The 12985-nt window shown below is 46.9% G+C and overlaps 1 protein-coding gene across 12 annotated transcripts in view; it reads left to right on the top strand.

Annotated features, from left to right (window-relative positions):
• Positions 1 to 12985, top strand: part of TJP1 (tight junction protein 1) — a 162465-nt gene that overhangs the window by 87724 nt on the left and 61756 nt on the right. Inside the window, exon 1 of one of the 12 annotated variants that reach the window (XM_056124454.1) lies at positions 3411 to 3692. The exons of the other annotated variants lie outside the window; for them this stretch is intronic. Coding sequence (XP_055980429.1) covers positions 3666 to 3692 — 27 coding nt within the window. The 5' untranslated portion in view covers positions 3411 to 3665. Of the gene's footprint in view, positions 1 to 3410; positions 3693 to 12985 lie in introns of those variants that run through there. 12 annotated transcript variants of the gene reach the window in all.

The following is a 12985-nucleotide window of genomic DNA, read 5'->3' as shown; positions in this document are numbered from 1 at the left end:
GACCATATGGGGTGCCAGGGATTGAACCTGGGTCTACTATATGCAGCCTTACCTGCTGTACCATTGCTCTGGCCTGTACCATCACTCTGGCTGCTTTTGCATTATTTTTTAAAAATTTTTCATTTATTTATTTTTGTTTTGTGTGAGCTACACCCAGCTGCATTCAGAGCCTACTGCTGGCTCTGTGGTCAAGGATCACTCCTGGTGGGGCTCAGGGGACCATATGGGGTGTTGGGGACTAAGATTGAATCTGCTACAAGAAAGGCAAGTGACTTACTTGCTGTACTATCTCTCCAGGCCCATCTTTCCCCTCTTTTAAATATTATTTCAGAGAAAATTTAAACATTCAAAGTGACAATATAATAATAATAATGAACCCTCCTGATCACCCAGCTTTCATAACCATCAACCCAATTCCCCCATTGTCAAAACCTTGATCATCTATGCCTTTCCCCTCGTCAAAAGCCATTTCTAATGACTTCCCATTACACTCAGAATTAAATAACAGTCCATTGCTCCTTCCTCACTCTCTTAAATAAATTCTGACTTTCTCTTCTTTGGGATACAAAAAAAGCTAAAATTCAGGGAATCTCACAAGCTCACAGGTGATCTATAATATTTTCTCTGAGACTTCACACCACACTGATGACATTCCTTGTATTTGCAATTTAGAGACTGAGTGATGGAATGGAAAAATCACCAATGTTGAAGTCATATAGGCCTAGCTATATAACTATACTAACTCATCTGAGCTCAGTTTCCTCAAATCAAATATGGTGTTAAATAAGACAGTACCACTAAACTTAGCACATCTGGCAACAACCCCCCTTTTGCATAATTTTTAAAAGTCACAACAGGATTGTAAAACTAAAGTGATGATCAGTTATACTAGATCTTCAACAAATTCTTGTACATCTAGCATTTGAATTTTATACACGAGAAAAAAAGGTGTATTTCTGATGTATTTGTGGATATTATGTTTACAAGCTTTGTGTCTATTTGTGGATATTATGAGGTTTATGAGAGACACTCAACTGAGTTCCAGGCAGGGAATGTTCATTACACTGAGGGTTTTTTTTTTTTGTGTGTGTGTGTGTGTGTGTGTGTGTTTAATTTGGTTTTGTTTTGGGCCACCCCTTATGTGCTCAAGGACTGCTGGGTTGGGGGGTGGGTGTCACTCCAGTGGCTCTTGGGGGACCAAATGGTGCTGAGCATTGAAACTGGGCTTCCTGTCTGCTCTAGCTCAATGAGCTATCTCTACGGTCCCTCGTGTGTTTTAGATAAGTTAGTGGAGAGAGTATGAAAGTCCTCTGTAATCTTTTTAAATATGAAAAAGGCTGTTGTTGTCTATTTTTGTTTGTGGTTCTTTTTGGGTAGTTTTATTTTGGGGCCAGACACAGTAACAACAAAGTCTCCAATGGAGACGTTACTGGGCCCGCTCGAGCAAATCGACGATCAACGGGAGGGCCTTATTTTGGGGCTACACCCAATGGTTTGGGAGATCACTTGGTTGGTGCTCAGGGAACCATCAGCACCTGCCAAACCCTCTTTTCAGCCCTCTTCAGTTTTGATCAAGGAAATTTTCAATCACAGTTCCTGGAAGAATAAATCATACTTCCCTCCTGAACAATTAATCACAACATGACTCAAAAATAATTGACTTGAGCTATTCTTATGCCAGAAAATACAAAGGAAAAGAGAAGAATAAGGTTTGATTGGCAAAATGCTTGTTTTCAAGTTCAGAACAGCTTTGCATTGCTGATGACATGGTATTTTTTTTTTTTTAGAAAGAGTTATAGTGACATGTGCTATATTGGGTATTTCTTCAGATGAATTTACTATTATCATTATCAATATTGTTTTGTGGCCACATTCAGCAGTGCTCAGAGTTTACTTGTGACTGTGCTCAGAGATTACTCTTGGTGGGCTGGGGAGGACACGTTGGCAATGTCCCCATATGTAGAGCCAGGGATAGAACACAGGTCAGCCACCTGCAAGGCAAGCGCCCTACCTGCTGCACTATCTCTCTGGTCATTCAGATGAACTTAATCTCTTTCTTAGTTCTGGGGTCACACCCTTTATCCTTTTCTTTTTCCATTGCTTGGTACCTCTTGTAGCAACCTGTGAGGTGCAAGAAGGTTATGATTTCACATACTGAGAATGTGTGACATTTGTGGGGAGCCAGACATCTCCCCATGTTAATGAGGCCAGGGATGGCTTCTGTCATGTTCCTTGGTTTAGAGCAAGGTGCCCAGCGTGCTGGAAGTCTGGGTGTTAACTGAGCACGTTGGACCGTGCAGGACAGATCCCTGCTTTTCATGAACTTGATTCCTGAGGTCAGAATTTCAATGCAGGCTGCTCCCTTCGGCCATCACTAAGAATCTCAGCAATTTTGATGCACAAAATAAACTTAAGGAGACCTTGTCTAGAGGAAGGGAAGGAGGAGACTCTGACTGAAGCTGTCTTGAGTTCTAAATGGGATAGGCCCACCCAGATTCTCTGATCCCAGGGTCTGTGCGTGCTAAGAACCAGAGCGATGAAAAAATCCTCCTCTCAGAAGTAAGCCAAGATGCTTTTTCTGCGACTGTGTGTGTGCGTGCGTGCGTGCCTGTGTACGTGCGCGCGCGTATGTGTGTGTGTGTATGTCTGTGCGTGGCGGTGTGTGCGTGCGTGCGTGTGTGTGCGGCTGTGTGTGCGTGCGTGTTCGTGTGTGTGTGTGTGTGTGTGTGTGTAAAACGCCTTCACCCTTCCAAAGGGCCACAGGGTGGTGAGAGCAGGAAGAAGTTCAGAAAAGGATGCGCAGGTATTTGCGGGCTGGACGCCCTCCTGCCTGGGGCTGCCCCGCGGGGCTTGGGGAGCTGCAGGAGGACACGTTGGCAATGTCCCCAGCTGGGCTCCGCTGCGGCGCTCTACTGCAGCCGGACCTTCGCCGAAAACAAACAGGAAGCCCCGGCCGCCAGCGGAAACGCGGGCTCCACGTTACTTGGGTAACCGGGCTTCTTCCTTCCGCGGCTGGGGGGTCGCACCCGGGAGGAAACGGGGTCCTGGCCGGCACTGGACGGCCTGGCCGGGCCCGCGGAGGCCACGCCCACGGAGAAGCCCCGCCCACCACAGACCCCGCCCCATGCAGCGGCCCCGCCCCTGCGGAGGCCCCGCCCCTCCCGACCGGGCATGCTCAGTGGGCCGGGCCGGCAGCTCTGCGTGGCCACCCGCAGTCGCCGGTGCCGGCGCAGCCCGTCGCCGCCGCCGCCGCCGCCGCCGCCGCGTCCCCCTCCGCTGCGGGTCGTCCCGGGAAGTTCGACGCGGGCCGCGGCTTCTCCTGAGCCCGCGCGCGGGCAGCGGGGCCCGCGGGAGGCGCCGCCCGGGGGTGGGCGAACGGGCGAGGCCGACGTGGCCGAGCGGGCGGCCGCGGCGGGAGGGAGGCGCCGGCCGGGCGCGCCCCGCCGAGCGGCCCCGGGCGGGGCGGGCGGGCGGCCGCTGGCCGGACTTTTGTCCGACTTGAGTCCCCTCCCCGTGGGCCGGGCCTGTCCGGCCGCGCCCGCCCCCCGCCGCGCTCGCTCGCGGGCGATGCGGGTCGGGGCTGTGGCGTGAGGAGGGCGAGCGGCGGGCGCCGAGCGCGCAGGGTCGGGTCCGAGGAGCGGCGCGCGGCGCGGGAGGGAGACAAGATGTCCGCCAGGGCCGCGGCCGCCAAGGTGAGCGGGGCCGGGCCGGGGCCGGGGCCGGGGCCGAGGCCGGGGCCGGGGCCGGGGCCGAGGCCCAGGCTGAGGCAGAGCCGGGCCGAGGTGAGCGGGGCCGGGGCCGCTGAGGTGAGCGGGGCCGGGGTCGAGCCGGGCCGGGGCCGCTGAGGTGAGCGGGGCCGGGGCCGCTGAGGTGAGCGGGGCCGGGGTCGGGGCCGAGGCCGCTGAGGTGAGCGTCGCCGGGGCCGGGGCCGGGCCGGGCCTGTGAGGGTCAGAGACCGGGGCCGTCCAGGTGAGCGTCTCGGCGTGCCGAGACCGAGACCGAGACCGAGACCGGGACCCGGGCCGGGCCAGGCCGGGCCAGGCCGCCGGGGCAGGTGCATCGCGGCGGCCGCGGGCTCCGGCTCTGGCTCCCGCCCGCGCAACAGGTCCCCGCGCCGGCCGACGCGGGGGCTTGGCCGTGTCACCTACGGCCGCCGCCTTGGGCGAGGAGTGGCCGGTGCCCGGCGAAACCGTGCAGTTTCGATCTGATGTCACCGGCCGTGGTATGCGCGCGCCCCGGCGACAAGGCGGCGGCGACACCCGCAGCGGCTGCGGCCCCGGCTCGGCCGCGGTCCTTGCCCCCCGCCCCCCGCCCCCGCGCCGCCTTTTATTTTGTTTTACGGACGGTGTCCGCGACGTGGTCGTCCCGAACCCTCCGCGCTCGCCCGAACCCCACGCACCCGGGGCTTGAATTTGAATGGAACTTTTCAAAAGTGACACCAAAATGCCCCCCAACCAATGAGCGGCGAGACGGATTGGGTAAAAATTAGCGAGGACGCGTGAACCCTGCACAAAGTGAGCCCTTTCCCGGTCATTTTTCCCTAGCTTTGCGCTTTGGAGCCGTCGGCCAGTTTTCTTTGCCTTTAAGAAATCAGCCCTCACGACATTCCATTAGAAAACTGAAGTTCCTTTAAAATAAATAAATAAATAAATAAGAGTTCAGGCATCGCCTCCCGGACTGGCTCATGTTTTTCTTCTAAGTTGTCCCCAATTTTTAAAAGCAATTCCAGGGTTCTGTGCAGAAGTGTAAGGGCTGGAGAACTCGCCCTTTAAGAAAATAGTTGCTTCAAATGGGGTGGAAGTACCCAACGCCCTAGTTCTGTGTGTTTCTGTTGGAAATGGGCAGGTCGAATGTGTCCTTGAAGTTTCTGGACTTGGGGCCTGGGTTTTGTGGCTCACACCAGGACAGGGAATTTAGTGAATAGATTGTTTTCAGGAGTGTCGTACTCTAGATTTAGTCTTGGCCTTTTTGACCTCCATGTTGATGAAATCAGAAGGATGGCATCTGATCCGAAGATGCAGAATAAATGCCATGGTTTTGCTTTGATTTAGTCAGTCCCGGTTGTTTACTTTTTCTTGAACTGTCTGTCCTAGAAGAGCCTTGTTTTTTCCCATATAACCCAGCCTGTATCTTCCTGAAATGTATCTAGCCTCTATTATGTGTGAGGCCCTGGGTTCAGTCCCTGGCACTGCATAATAAATGAATCAGTAAAAAGGCTATTTCAAGTATGCAGAGAAATAAACTTTTGATTGCCATAATATGATTTGTAGAGCCCTACTGTTCCTCCTGAGGTACAGTATTGAAATTTTATGACACATTGGAAAGATTTGTAAGTTAAATATTATACTGTAGGGACATTTATATTCTTAAATATTAGAATATGTGAGTTGAGAATTTATATTTTTAATTTTTTATTACGGGACCATGACAAAATGGTTTGTAGAGCAAGGTAAGCCATAAAAAGTCAGCGAAATACAGTGTTCAGCCGATTTCTTGGGTCACATATTATTAAGGTGATTACAGTGCTTGTTAATATTCAGCTCTGTGCACACTACTTTACCACATGATTCTTTTGTTTTCCCAAATTCTCAGTTAAACAGAAAATACACAGTTGTTTTTAGCATAGTACGTTGTAAACTCTTCTCTAAGCTAATATTCTTGATTCTATATATGTCATTCTGTGCCATGGTTAGTTTTACATACCATGAGTATATGGTAGATCACTGTCTTCAGTTAAAGGCATTTAATATGTTTACAGGGTTCTGCTCGTCTTAAATAACTATCATTCTTAAAAATGGGTATTCTGGGTCAAATAGTTTCTTGTATTTAAAATTCTAATATTCTAATGTTGTTTCTCTAAAAAGATTATACCTAGGAGTAGATATAATTGTTGGTAAGTTACCAAACCAGTGTAAATGAGATATGACATCCTAAATTTTGGGTGTCAGGAGTCCATATTCTACAATCTATCAGGTTTTTTTAAAGTAATTGTATAATGTAATACAGTTTCAAAGAGATTTTCAGTATGGCATTGTTGAAAATGTGACATATTGATGAGAAAGCTTATACAATAAAGTCATTGAGTGATCGCCATGGAGTTTTAGACTAATAAATAGAAGGTGGTCCTCGCAGATAAACCAAATATGGTCTAGTTCAGAATAATTGAGAGGGTCTTGTCCTGTGCCTGACATGATGAGCCCTCCCTGGTACTCTTTATCCGCGTTGCCTATGTAGGTATGATTCCAGAACTTTCCTGTGCTCTTACTAATGTAATACTTAGAGTCCTCTACTCCTTTGATCTCTGTGCCTGAGGTTCATGAAACCCAGAGAGATCAAGTGATTTGTTTTAGAGCCAGGCAGCCAGCAAGGAGGAAGATTAGTTGTATATGATGAAAATTCTGTGGCAGGTTATTGAAGGAAGGATATTTGGTCAGTCTTTAGAAAGTATGAGGCACTTTTCACGTTCGGGCGCGCGTGCACACACACACAGTGTTGGAGAGTTTTTCTACATGCCCTGTTCTTTAAGAGGTAATCCAGGAACAGGGTTTGTCCTGATTGTATCAGAATTTTAAGCAATTCATTGTGTCCCCAATGTTAAACTACTCAGAATCTGAACATAGGAATTTCTGAGTGGGGCTTTTGTCTCACCACATACTTTCATGATGTAAGAACACAAATGAGCACGCACTTAGGAAGGCTTCCCCAGGTTGAATCACAGATGGAGTGAAGGAAGTTGCAGTGCAGTCTGGACTATCAGGCTCTCTGTGGGGGACCTGATAACCTTTGAGACTGTGCTGTTCCTCCTGCTCATTACTGTGGACTCAGTCTTGTTTGGCTTGTTGGGGGTTTTGTGTTTAAGTGTTTGGGCCACTGCCTGTGATGCTGGGGTTAGTCTGCAGCTCTCTTTGCAGGTGAATGTCCCCCCAGAGATGCTGGGGGACTGAGGGAACTGTATGCTGTGCTGGGGATCCAGCCCAGCCTCCTGCATGAACTCCAGCCCCTCCTTCCTGCCTTTTGTTTTGTTTTTCTTGATGATAGACTTGGCTATTGGAAACATCCTATTAACTACTGAGCTTCATAGAAAATTTTGTTGCTTAATGTTTCCAGTTTGTCCAGGGCAATTAATTGTCCCCCCCCATCCCCCACCAGGTTCAGCACCTATGAAGATTATTTATACTTAAGAATCAAATTATTTTATCAAGGGAGGCATAATGGACTTAATAGTTGAATGTTTGAAAGTTAGGGACCATAGCTAGGTTAATGCACAAAACTGTAACAAAATTGAAGTGTGGATGGTCCAGCAGGGACTTGTTACAATGTAGTTTTCATTTTGCTACTTACTAATCAGCCTCACTTTGTGTTAAATTAAGCATAATAGTCCCTGTGCTCGAAGAGAATTGACTTGATCTTATCTGGGAACATCTAAAGAGCTTTTCACTGTCCATTGTTTTGGGGGACCTGTCAGTTTTGTATGGTACATTTTTGGGGGTATGATACTTTTCACTAGCAGTGTTTTTTTTTTTTCCAGTATTTGGTGTGAAGTTGAGCCTTTTGGCATTGTGGACACTGGTGGTTGAAATTATACTTTCTGTATTTAGCTGATGATGATCCCGACTGCATTTTACAACTCTTCAATTCCCCCTACCACAGTCTAGGCAAGAAGGTAACTTTTCAGAGCATTCAGTGCTTTCTTTTTCTTTTTTTTTTTTTTTCCCAGCTCTTGTAACTACATCACCGGTTGCACAGGTTTTTCCATGAGGAAAAACCCTTTTTTTCTTTTCCCTTTCTCTCCTTAAAAAACAAGCCAGGGGATGGAGCAATAGCACAGCGGGTAGGGTGTTTGCCTTGCACGTGGCCGACCCAGGTTCGATTCCCAGCATTCCATATGGTCCCCCACACACTGCCAGGAGTGATTCCTGAGTTCAAAGCCAGGAGTAACCCTGAGCATCGCCAGGTGTGACCCAAAAAGAAAGCCAGATCTCATGTCGGAACTGCACCCTCTGATTTCCTCTGTGGAAGAGCCGATTGCGGTTCAAGGGTTCCTGGGGCTGCTGATAGTGGGGGGAGAGCAGTGGGAGCAGCTGGGCCCACTGTTTCCTGTTTGGTTTGAAGGAAAAAGATTATAGTAGTCTTGTGCTCCTTCTTTTAGGCCTGGAAACAATGTACTGGTTCTGACTTTTACTTGCTCTTTAATCTTTTTCTATTTAGAGACCAAATGTAAACGCAGTGCAGTTCTAAGAATAAAACTATAAATCAGGCCATCACATCATCATACTGCTGAGAAGAAATGTTTGAAAACATAATTTTGGTGGGAAAAACAATAAGAGTGGGACATCTTGTTTCTTAACATAAAAACCAGGAACCTGTGGGTTCATGGGCGGTGTGTTCACCCTGATTCTGGGTCCCACTCAGCCCCTCCAAGCAGGAGTGCACATCCTTGCACACGCACACACATGCATACACACATACACACATGTGCACTCTCACATGCATGATAGCTAAAGATTGCTGGGTGAAGTCCAGTTTGGTTGTATTGGGAGTTTTTGATCAAGCATTAAGTACAGTTGAGAAAGGACTACAGTATGCTTAGTCAGTGTTTGCATTTTGCTTTACATCTCTCAGTTTTGAAAGGTATTCTTGAAAAACCTTATTTAACAACTTGAATCTTGTAGGAACAGAGACGCTTGCTGAGTTTCACATTTAATCTATTGGCCTAAGTATCTCAGAACAGTACTTTGCAGTCTAAGCCGGCAATAAAAATAGGCCTTTTGGTATCTCTGACCTAGAGAGCTTCTTTATTTATTTATTGCAGTGACAAGAGGCTTCAGGTTGCTTCTTCAGGGGTTAACCAGAAGCTTTATTTCCATTCCTTCTAAACAGATAAATTCTTAATAATGAGCCGGAAGTGTGTGATGAGAACTTGGTTGGAAAATTTCACTTGAGAGCCTGAAACTGGATGAAAACAGACTCAGAATGAGCCCTGATTTGGAACACAAGGAAACCAAAGTTGGCAGAATTTGAGTTCTCAAACCCACATTTAAGGTTTAATAACACAACTTTGTTAGCTGAATAGTTTAATAAAAAAAAGGATCTGGTGGTCCTTAACTTTGATACATCCAAAGAGATCTGTTTCTTGGTTTGTGCTGTCAGCACATTTTAGAGCCACCAAGAAAGCTAACTAGTGTTTGCTAGAGTGTTAGGAAGTGAGAGTGAAGGATGACCTCAGTGAGCATCCCTTAATGTGTGGAAGGAGGATGGAAGCAGCATCTCACAGAAGATGATGTGCATACTTGTTAGGAGTATAGACCTGACTTAATTATGATGGTTTCTGGATCTGCTGTACAGTGTTTTTAAGTACTCCTCAATGAATGAAAGCTTTTTGTCTTGGTTATCTTAGGGACTTTCATACTATCTGAATTGTTTTTAGCAATCTTTGGAGTTTGTATAGCAGTTTTTGATGACTGACTGAAGCCTAATTTGTGACTACCTCATAATGGAGCATATAATTCTAAAATTCAGGATGTCCTCAATCGCTATATGTATATGTTTTTATATAAACAGATAATTGAGCACATTTTGTTTGGGTCCTTGTTCTATCAAAGTTTAGAATTGTGACCTGCTCTGGATTGGGATAAGTACACAATTGTGACCTGCTCTGGATGTGAAAAGTATGCATTTTTAAGACCCAGACAGCTTGCATTTGTTTACTCTTTAAGAATAAACAAGAGCACAGCCTGCTGGTGTGTTTCTCACCACCACAGACAGTGACTGCCCAGCTGGTGTCTGGGCCTATGGAACAGATGAGTTCTTACCGTTACGTTCACTTTCCAGTGGTCATTTGCGGCTGTCTGCATCCATATAAGGTTGTGTACACATGTTTGTTAAATGTATCCTGTTGGGAGAACAAGGTTAATTGAGATTATAAGTTAGCATTTACTTACATGTGCATTACTCCTTGAACTTTGCTCATAGAGAAAGTGGACTCCTGCTGGCTGCTACTGCTACATTTACACAACATTTACAGTTTGGATTTGTTCAACTCTCATCCTGCAGGGATTTATTGAGTACCTCCTTTGAATTAGGCACTGTTCTCAGTGCACCAAAGCACCAGAGTCTGTGGGTGGTTTGGACAGACCCTGCAGGTCAGATATGGTGCATCCCAAAAGGATCCTCACCTCCTCCCCAGCTTAGGCAGCAACCCTGTCTTCAGGGGCAGTTGTTTTCTAGTGTTTCTTCATAGTTCACTCCTACATATGCATCTGTGACTTCTGCAGACAGACTCTTGGAAGTAGTCTTTGATGTGGGCTGCTCCTGCAATCTGCAGGGTGGTGACTTCACCTGTGAGTATTATGTTCACATCTGAAGCCTTGGGATTGTATTGTGGGAGCACATACGGCCTCTAACAATGAGGCAGTCAGACTTTAGTTGTGTTCTAGGGGAAATAGTGTAGACCTCTGTCTGCAGGGCAGGAATTAAGGAAGACTTTTAGCTAGTGCTTTTTGGAGTCCTAACAAGCAGGTAGAAAAAAGTAAATGGCTCTAATGCTTGTCTTGAAAAGGCATTTTATGATTAAGGAAAACCCAACTCTGGTCTGACCCAGAAAAGCCTTGAACAGAAATAGATGCTTTGGACATAAAACAAAAACAAAAACAGGCCTGCTTTTTTAGATAAGTAGAAGCCAGTCTGGTTTCTTGTTGGCTCCTTGTAAAGGAGCTATGAAGGATCAATATTCTGGTTTGTGTTCTGTTGGTTTTGAGTAGTAAATGGAGTAGTCCCTTAAACCAACAACATACTAACCCGTATTTTGGTGCCGTGTAAAGGCAGAGGACGATGGCCTTGGGAAATTCATTCACAGTCTCCTTGATGTATGAGCAAGATGGTGCTGAGTAGCAGCCACACACAGAGAGTGCAGGGACTCCACTAATCCTGCTGCTGACCCCCTGTGAGGCACCTGTTCTTGTGCCACAGCTGTTCAGGCATACACCTGTATGCTTGTGTTCCCAGGGTGTGTGGTGGATCAGTGAGGAATGGTGTTGGGTGAGTTTGAGGCCAGAGAGGTGGCCTGCCTCCAGAGCTGCGCCCGCCCGGGGCACTGGGCAAGGCAGATGAGCTGATCTGAGGCCAGCAGCTGCTGCTCAGCTCCAGCTGATTGTTGTCTTGGAGGAAGGCGGGCCAGATCTTCCAGTTTTTCAGAAGAGGCTGTAAATCCGGATTTTTATGTAAATTACCTGGGCTTAAGTGTTGCCTGCTGATTTCATCTTTTATATGACTTGGTCCTAAGTTGGAGTGCTTAGATCTGTGCAGATACTAGCAGATGTATCCTCACAAGTCTCCTTAGGGAGTGAACTCGTAGATAGACAGACCCTATCCAGGTCAGTGCTTCTGCTGTTTGCTGTGAAGGTGTGGCTTTCCTTAAATCCATGAGTTTTGTGACTTCCCCAAGCTGCTGCTCTTCTCATCTCATGCTTTCAGTATTTATTTGTCCTCGCTTATGAATTCATCTATCTTCATGACTCGTTCTCTGCTGTGAATATCCCCACTCATTCCTTCTCTTTTTGGCACTTGGACATTTGGGTTTTTACTTGAGAGGGCTGCTAACAATTTGCTTACTGAAAGTTCCTGAATTGGAGTTGTCTGCTGGTGACCATAGTTCTCTAAAGTATGTACTGAGGCATGAAATTGTTGCTGGTTAGTTCTTGTGTCTTTGATTTTCCAGCTGTGCATCAGTTCACACTCTTTCAGCTAGGGGATTGAAGTTGTGATTCTGTGATTTTAGGCGTACCTGGGGAAGGGGATAGTGTCTTTCTGGCTTTCATTTGCATTTCTCTGACTAGCTGAGAGTGAGCAACACTTTGACCTGTTCAGGGTGTGTGTGTGTGTGTGTGTGTGTGTGTGTGTGTGTGTGTGTACTTTTTCTGGGATTTCCTTAACTTTAAACACCAGGGTTTACAAAGTTGTTCATAATATAGTTATTTTGGACTTTGATTGTTGTTCCAGCACCTGGAATTGGTATTTTCTTGCTGATTTGCTTTACAGTTTTCTGGGCGGGGGGGGGGGTAGGGGGGTGAGGTGTGGAGGCACCAGTTGATTATATTACTGTGTGTGTGTGTAAGATACCCAGCCTGGTGAGTTCCTTCATGGTCTGATGAATAGAAATTTGTAACTTGTATGATCTGGACGATCTGGATGCAGTGGCACAGAGAAAGGCAAGTTCAGAAGAAAAGTTTAAAGAGAAGTTCCTGCCAGATCATGCAGAGAGAGGTCAGGAAGCAGAAACTGAACAATCTTCTGGTCATCTCACATGGGAGGTCAGACTCCCGACTCTGAATCTTGAGGTACCTGTTAAAGCGCAGTTTTCTTTCAGTCTGTGGACTCAGATGGTCATCGCACTTCCCAGGTTCGCTGTGCACTGGGTATAGGGTCCAACATGCAGGAAGCTGTAGTTTTGAACAGTGTTGGCTTCTCTTGAAGGAGAGGCATGTAGGATTAGGATTGTTGTGCTTACACATTGATCTGGGTTGTTATTTCTTTGATATTGAATTTAGGTCACCTATAAGGATAATCCCTGCCTAGCCAGATATGTTCTGCTGTTCTTAGATCTGTGAATTTCTGAGATACTTGGAAAAACTTAGAAGAGCATTGAAGGTAGAGATGATGTCTGTGGTGTGATGGCTTGTGGGGTTTCTACCTTTTTATGTGTGCGGCCAGTGTGGAAAGCCTGGATTAGAGACTAGAGATTAAAGCTATTTCAGACCTAGTGCATGTGACTCAAGTGAATTCTCCATCTGGTATGGGATAATTGACAAGCCCTTTCTCTTGCATGTTCACCTCGAGCACTGCCTGCCTTTCCATTTCTTTCCCTGTCTCTTCTGCCACTTAATCTCCCTCTGCTCAGCCTAGGCCTGCACATGGGCATACAGCACCTTTCCCTGTCTCCTGGTTAGAATCACAGCCCATCTTTTCCTGCCGGTGTAAGCTTTTTTTT

Source organism: Sorex fumeus, unplaced genomic scaffold (assembly GCF_029834395.1).
Source record: "Sorex fumeus unplaced genomic scaffold, SorFum_2.1 ptg000051l, whole genome shotgun sequence".
NCBI lineage: Eukaryota > Metazoa > Chordata > Mammalia > Eulipotyphla > Soricidae > Sorex > Sorex fumeus.
The sequence above is the reverse complement of the archived record's forward strand: the minus strand, read 5'-3'. Positions and strand labels throughout refer to the sequence as shown.